General features: G+C 46.6%; 1 protein-coding gene across 1 annotated transcript; it reads left to right on the top strand.

Annotated features, from left to right (window-relative positions):
* The first annotated feature begins 26 nt into the window (after positions 1-26).
* Positions 27-1,591, top strand: EDB93DRAFT_270721 (cytochrome P450). Its single transcript, XM_041455912.1, has 7 exons — positions 27-307; positions 373-480; positions 532-634; positions 687-773; positions 828-966; positions 1,016-1,218; positions 1,273-1,591. Exons 1-6 carry the CDS (start codon positions 149-151, stop codon positions 1,140-1,142), a joined length of 723 nt encoding a protein of 240 aa, XP_041300744.1. The 5' UTR covers positions 27-148; the 3' UTR covers positions 1,143-1,218; positions 1,273-1,591.
* The last annotated feature ends 3,468 nt before the right edge of the window (positions 1,592-5,059 follow it).

Genomic DNA, 5,059 nt, shown 5'->3' with positions numbered 1-5,059 from the left:
TTCCTACGTGTGATGTCAGGGTCTCGTAGTAGGATGTTACTTACGAGCTCTCGAAAGCTTTGCTGCAGCGACAATCTTGAAAGTTGCATATGGGAAGACCACGCCGACGTCAGCAACTGATCCCGAAGTCAGAGAGGTTCGTCAGCTCATGTCGCGCTTTCGTACACTCCTGCGCCCCGGTGCCTACTGGGTGGACACGATACCGTGGCTCAAATACCTTCCTTGGTATGCGCCAGAATTAAGAGACGAGTCCAAGAGGGCTACGCGACTCTACACAGACCAGCTGAATCGTGTGAAACTGCACATGGTACGCATTGGTTGCGTATCTTCACATGATCTCTGAGTCGTTCTACAGCAAAGCAATGAGGATAGCGGCCCTTCGTTTTCAAACACATTCTAGAAAATGGACAACTCTATGGTTTGACAGAGATAGAGATGGCTTATCTTGCTGGCGGCTTCTTTGGAGCAGGGACCGAAACAGTAAGGCGTCTTTCTGTTTTGACGATTGCAGACGCTGAGATAAGGTGTCAGACCGCTACGGCGATATGCATAGTGCTGATGGCGGCTGCACGCTTCCCTGAAGAGCAAGCTAAAGTGCAGGCCGAGCTTGATGCAGTCATCGGAAGGGAGCGAGGTAACTCGACTATATACCGCAGTCCTATCAAATCATTCATTTTTCTTCAAAGCACCGACCTTCGACGATAGACCATCCCTTCCTCGTCTGGAGGCCTTCATATCTGAGGCTCTGAGATGGAGACCGTTGGCTCCTGATGGTAGGTCTCTGAATAGTCAGTCATACGCGTGAAGTTACACAATTTGCCTCTCAGGATTTCCTCACCGAACTACTGAAGATGTAATTTTGGGCAAGTGCTCTTTAAATAAATTTGTTCTGCGAGGACAATCTGACATCCGCCGGCAGGAAAACTATTGCATTCCTGCTGGAACTACAGTATTCGGCAATCATTGGTAAGTCGACGTCCTTCAAGCACGACATACCGAGTTGACATCACCTCAGGGCCATCTCTCGGGATCCAGAAGTCTATCCCGAGCCTAATGCATTCAAGCCCCAGCGCTGGATTGACGACCAAGGTCGTTTGAGAGACGATCTCACATTCTTTGTATTTGGGTTTGGTCGGCGGTGAGCACCACCTTGCGCGATGCACTTTCTTTGATTGTCCTTCCTTCCAGCGTATGCCCAGGTCAACACGTTGCGAACAGGTTACGGTTTTTTCTACGCATATAATTTCCCGAATCTGATTTGAAATGTTACAGATCGGTGTTCATAAATTCGCTTCTTATTCTTTGGGCTTTCCAGCTCAATCTGGATCCTACGAAGCCGCAGGATGATGGGGTTCGCGGGGGCCTTCATGCCAAATGTTCCATGCGCTATTGAATTCCAACCGAGGGTACCAGAAGTTGAGCTTAGGCGTATGATGCAGGATTATCCCAAGGCTGAGTGAACAGAATAATCACTAGGGGGCAGGTGGCGAATCGTCATATCATTATCACAATTTCAACTTGACTTGGAGTTTGACCCGTGTAACATAGTCAGCTACGTACATAGTCTCGCAACCACGTATGTATGGGTCCGTTCATGTGACGCGGGAAGCACTTCCTGATTTCGACAACTCCACTCATGACATTTCCATATAATCAACGTGCGCCATGTAACAACTATACATCAATCATAACACACAGGCGCCGAAGGTATTATGAATGTCAATGCGGGTATGACCAAGGTATAATCAGCCGTCAGCGATGAGAAACTACACACATGTTCAATCCTTCTATCAATTTCATCATAGAATCGGGCTCGCATCTCTGCTAGGCTCTGCATCCCACATTTTGAACATCGCCACCCCAAAAGCCTTCCCGAGAGCCAGAGCCAGCGATGTAGGTACCGCATTACCAATCTGCCTGAATCGCCCAATAGGAACGAGCCACTGAAACCCGCGATTCCTCATCACCAAGTTCTATTCCGGTCGGTCACGCGTCGATATAAACATAATGTGTGTGTAGAGTGTTAGTAAGAAATATGGCTCGAGGAGCGCGCAAGTACGGAATCTTCAAGTTCGTTCTCCTCGTCTGAGAGGTCGCCGATTACGCGTTGGAGATCGCGTCGGGTGTCCATGCGCCCGGGTAACGATCAAGTTTTGGGAGTGGGGTTTGGTTTACTTGGGGTGCGCGTGGGAGGACGAGGGATGGTTGGAGGGCGGGGGACGAGCGTCGGGGATGTGATGGGCATTTTGGTGGTGAGGGTGGAAGATGACAAGTTTGGTATTACGTATTTTGGTCCCGTGAACTTTCACACACAACCCTGGGAACTTTTTTCCGACAAACGACTCGGACGTCACATCGGGGTTATCGATATCTAGGAGATGTTTTTATGTTGTAGCAAATGTGAAGAAATATTTGAAATTTAAACTGACATAAAGATGGAGACATAACTTCAAACTTTTGTAATGTTTTGGATGACATACAAAATTTCAAGCATTGGCAACCATATTCCCACCGACTATATGTTAATAATAATAAGCAATTTAATCCAATTTTCTGCGTGTGCTCAAATTTTAATTCAGACCTTAAACGGCAGACAAAACATGAAATTTGGGACATGACCATATGACTGCTGATTTAGGAAGTTTTGTCTGACAATTAAGACACCCTGAAAATTTGAAGTTTACACCGGTGGCAAAATGTGATGACAAAACTTCAAGTTTTGTCTGCAGACGAAATGAATCGCCCAATCATCACCCGCCCATTGCCTGCTCATTGCCCGCTCATTGCCCGATCATTGCCTGCTCATAACTCACTTGTCACCTGCTTACCACCCAAACTCGATACCTCGTGTATAACATTTTTAGATATGCAAGAATTCAAATATTCACTGTTATATCATGGATAACTACATGCCAGACCACAAATTTTGTAATCCTGATATCTAAATTCAGAATTGTTAACCCAATGTTCCCATCATATATTATATATGGTTTTCGCACTTGTGACATCATACATACATTGTATATGTACATCTGTAGGTATGAATGAAAAACAGGAAAAATTGCCCAAGTGCGGGACTGAACTCAGAGCCCTGCAGATCTCAACTCAACGCCATCATAATCATACCACAGGGCCACAAGGCTTTTGATTTTGTCATCTGTAAATAATACAAGTGCTTATGGCCATTAAAATAATTTGAATGTGTATATAATATCACCTTGCTTGTTAATTTTGTGAATTGTCCACTCGAACAAATACTGGCAATTTCCTATTCACCACCTGGTTGACAAAGATGTGTCAGAGTGCCAAAAGCAAGGTCATTGCTGGGAATGGTGCCTAGTTTGATATAGCGGTAATATTCACTCGTAGTAATAATATATGACAACCGATACAATACAATACAATACAATACAATACAATACAATACAAAGATACAAAATAACAGTGAATATTTGAATTCTCGCATATCTAAAAATGTTATACATGAGGTATTGAGTTTGGGTGGTAAGCAGGTGACGAGTGAGTTATGAGCGGGCAATGGGCGGGTGATGATCGGGCAATTCATTTCATCTGCAGACAAAACTTGAAGTTTTGTCATCACATTTTGCCACTGGTGTAGTGCTGCCGAAGTCCGGCTCAGTCTGGTTCTTGGGCCAAATTTTCCGAATGCCAAACCGAACCATAGGTTCAATTTAGCTGTTTGGTCGAACCCTGGACTGAATGTCACCAAATGTGTTCGGGAGGTCCGGTTCACATTCGAACTGGGTTCTACCAAGCTTGCAGACGATGGGCTGGAGCTCCACCACGAACACCATGCACAAACGCCCAGTGCACATCAGCAACTGCTGACATGGCTCAGGACAAGTGCGGACGACAGACGAGAGTAGGAGGAGGGAAGAAGACGAGGAGATCTCACGAAGGGTAAGTGGGCATTGGGAACACGGCAGCGTTGGGATGGTGCTCCAGGGGTTCCTTGCTCTGCAGGATATAAAGTAAAGATCAGGTTAGCAGACTACCACACTTGAATCATGGTCGATTCCGCCACACCAGCACAGACAGACCAGCCCCGCGTTGCACTCATCACTGTTACAAGAACATCTAGACGCTTGGGCCCCTACCATTTTTCTCCTGATCCTCCTCGTATCAGCCCTTGCATCATACCCTTACCCCGACCTTACCCTGGTCATCCTTGTCATTCTCGCATTCCCTTTTGCCCTCTACTTGTCGCTCCAGCAGAGCCAGTACATCTGGCCGGATCCTTTCGCTGACGAAGCATACCCATGCTCCGTTCCACCACCTGACTGATCCTGTGGACAGTCCCTTTGCCCTTAACCGTCCAGACGGTAACCTATGATCTGATGCACGACGCATCCCCTTTGCCCTTTTCCCTTTCTTGATCTCTGACTCGGTGCGCAGTCGCACATGCGACTTATACTTAGATCCGCAGCTGCACGATCGTGCCCCTGCGTGTTTCACTTCTTATTTCGACCTTTGACTCACTTTCTTATCTAGCACGTTCTACCTCGATCGAACGTGCCGTCCTGTTATGGTTATACCCTTTACCGATTGCCTCTCCCGGTAGTACGAGTTATCACCCACTAATACGTCTCCTGTCCTCTATATAAACTCGCTACCATGTACTATATTCCCTAACTTGAATCTACTTGGTTCTTGACTTCCTACTCTCACCAGAGTGATCCTTTCTGCCTAGCCAGCAGTCTATATTCTATCTTCTTATCTGCTCTTCGCGGATAAGCCTATAGTCTCGATCTTTGCTCATCGACTTCGTCGACAAGCAAAGCCCCTGTTAACTAGTCGGACTTCTGTCCTTCTAATTAACGATGATCTTACGATTAACCTTCGGGTGTCATAAGCCCAGGCCGATATAGCTTATCGTCTCGCACCCGCTTGACATAAGCTACCCGATTTGGACATAGGCGTCAAATCTTACTTGCCGAAACTCGCCAAGTAAGACCCCTAACCTTGGGCTAGCCCAAGGACGTCCTCGACCATTGACAACACACGCTCTGTTTGAGCGTCGCCAACAGATACCATCCAA

This window comes from Suillus bovinus, assembly GCF_016758785.1.
Source record: "Suillus bovinus strain UH-Sbo-P2 chromosome Unknown EDB93scaffold_193, whole genome shotgun sequence".
Lineage (NCBI taxonomy): Eukaryota > Fungi > Basidiomycota > Agaricomycetes > Boletales > Suillaceae > Suillus > Suillus bovinus.
Note: the sequence above shows the minus strand (reverse complement) of the source record. Positions and strands in the feature narration are given on the sequence as shown.

Excerpts from the sequence above, each read along its gene's own strand:
- EDB93DRAFT_270721 (XM_041455912.1), top strand. The coding sequence starts at position 149 with ATGTCGCGCTTTCGTACACTCCTGCGCCCCGGTGCCTACTGGGTGGAC. Across the intron at positions 635-686 it reads AGTCATCGGAAGGGAGCGAG|CACCGACCTTCGACGATAGA; the intron begins GTAACTCGACTA and ends TTTTCTTCAAAG. Across the intron at positions 774-827 it reads GAGACCGTTGGCTCCTGATG|GATTTCCTCACCGAACTACT; the intron begins GTAGGTCTCTGA and ends TTTGCCTCTCAG.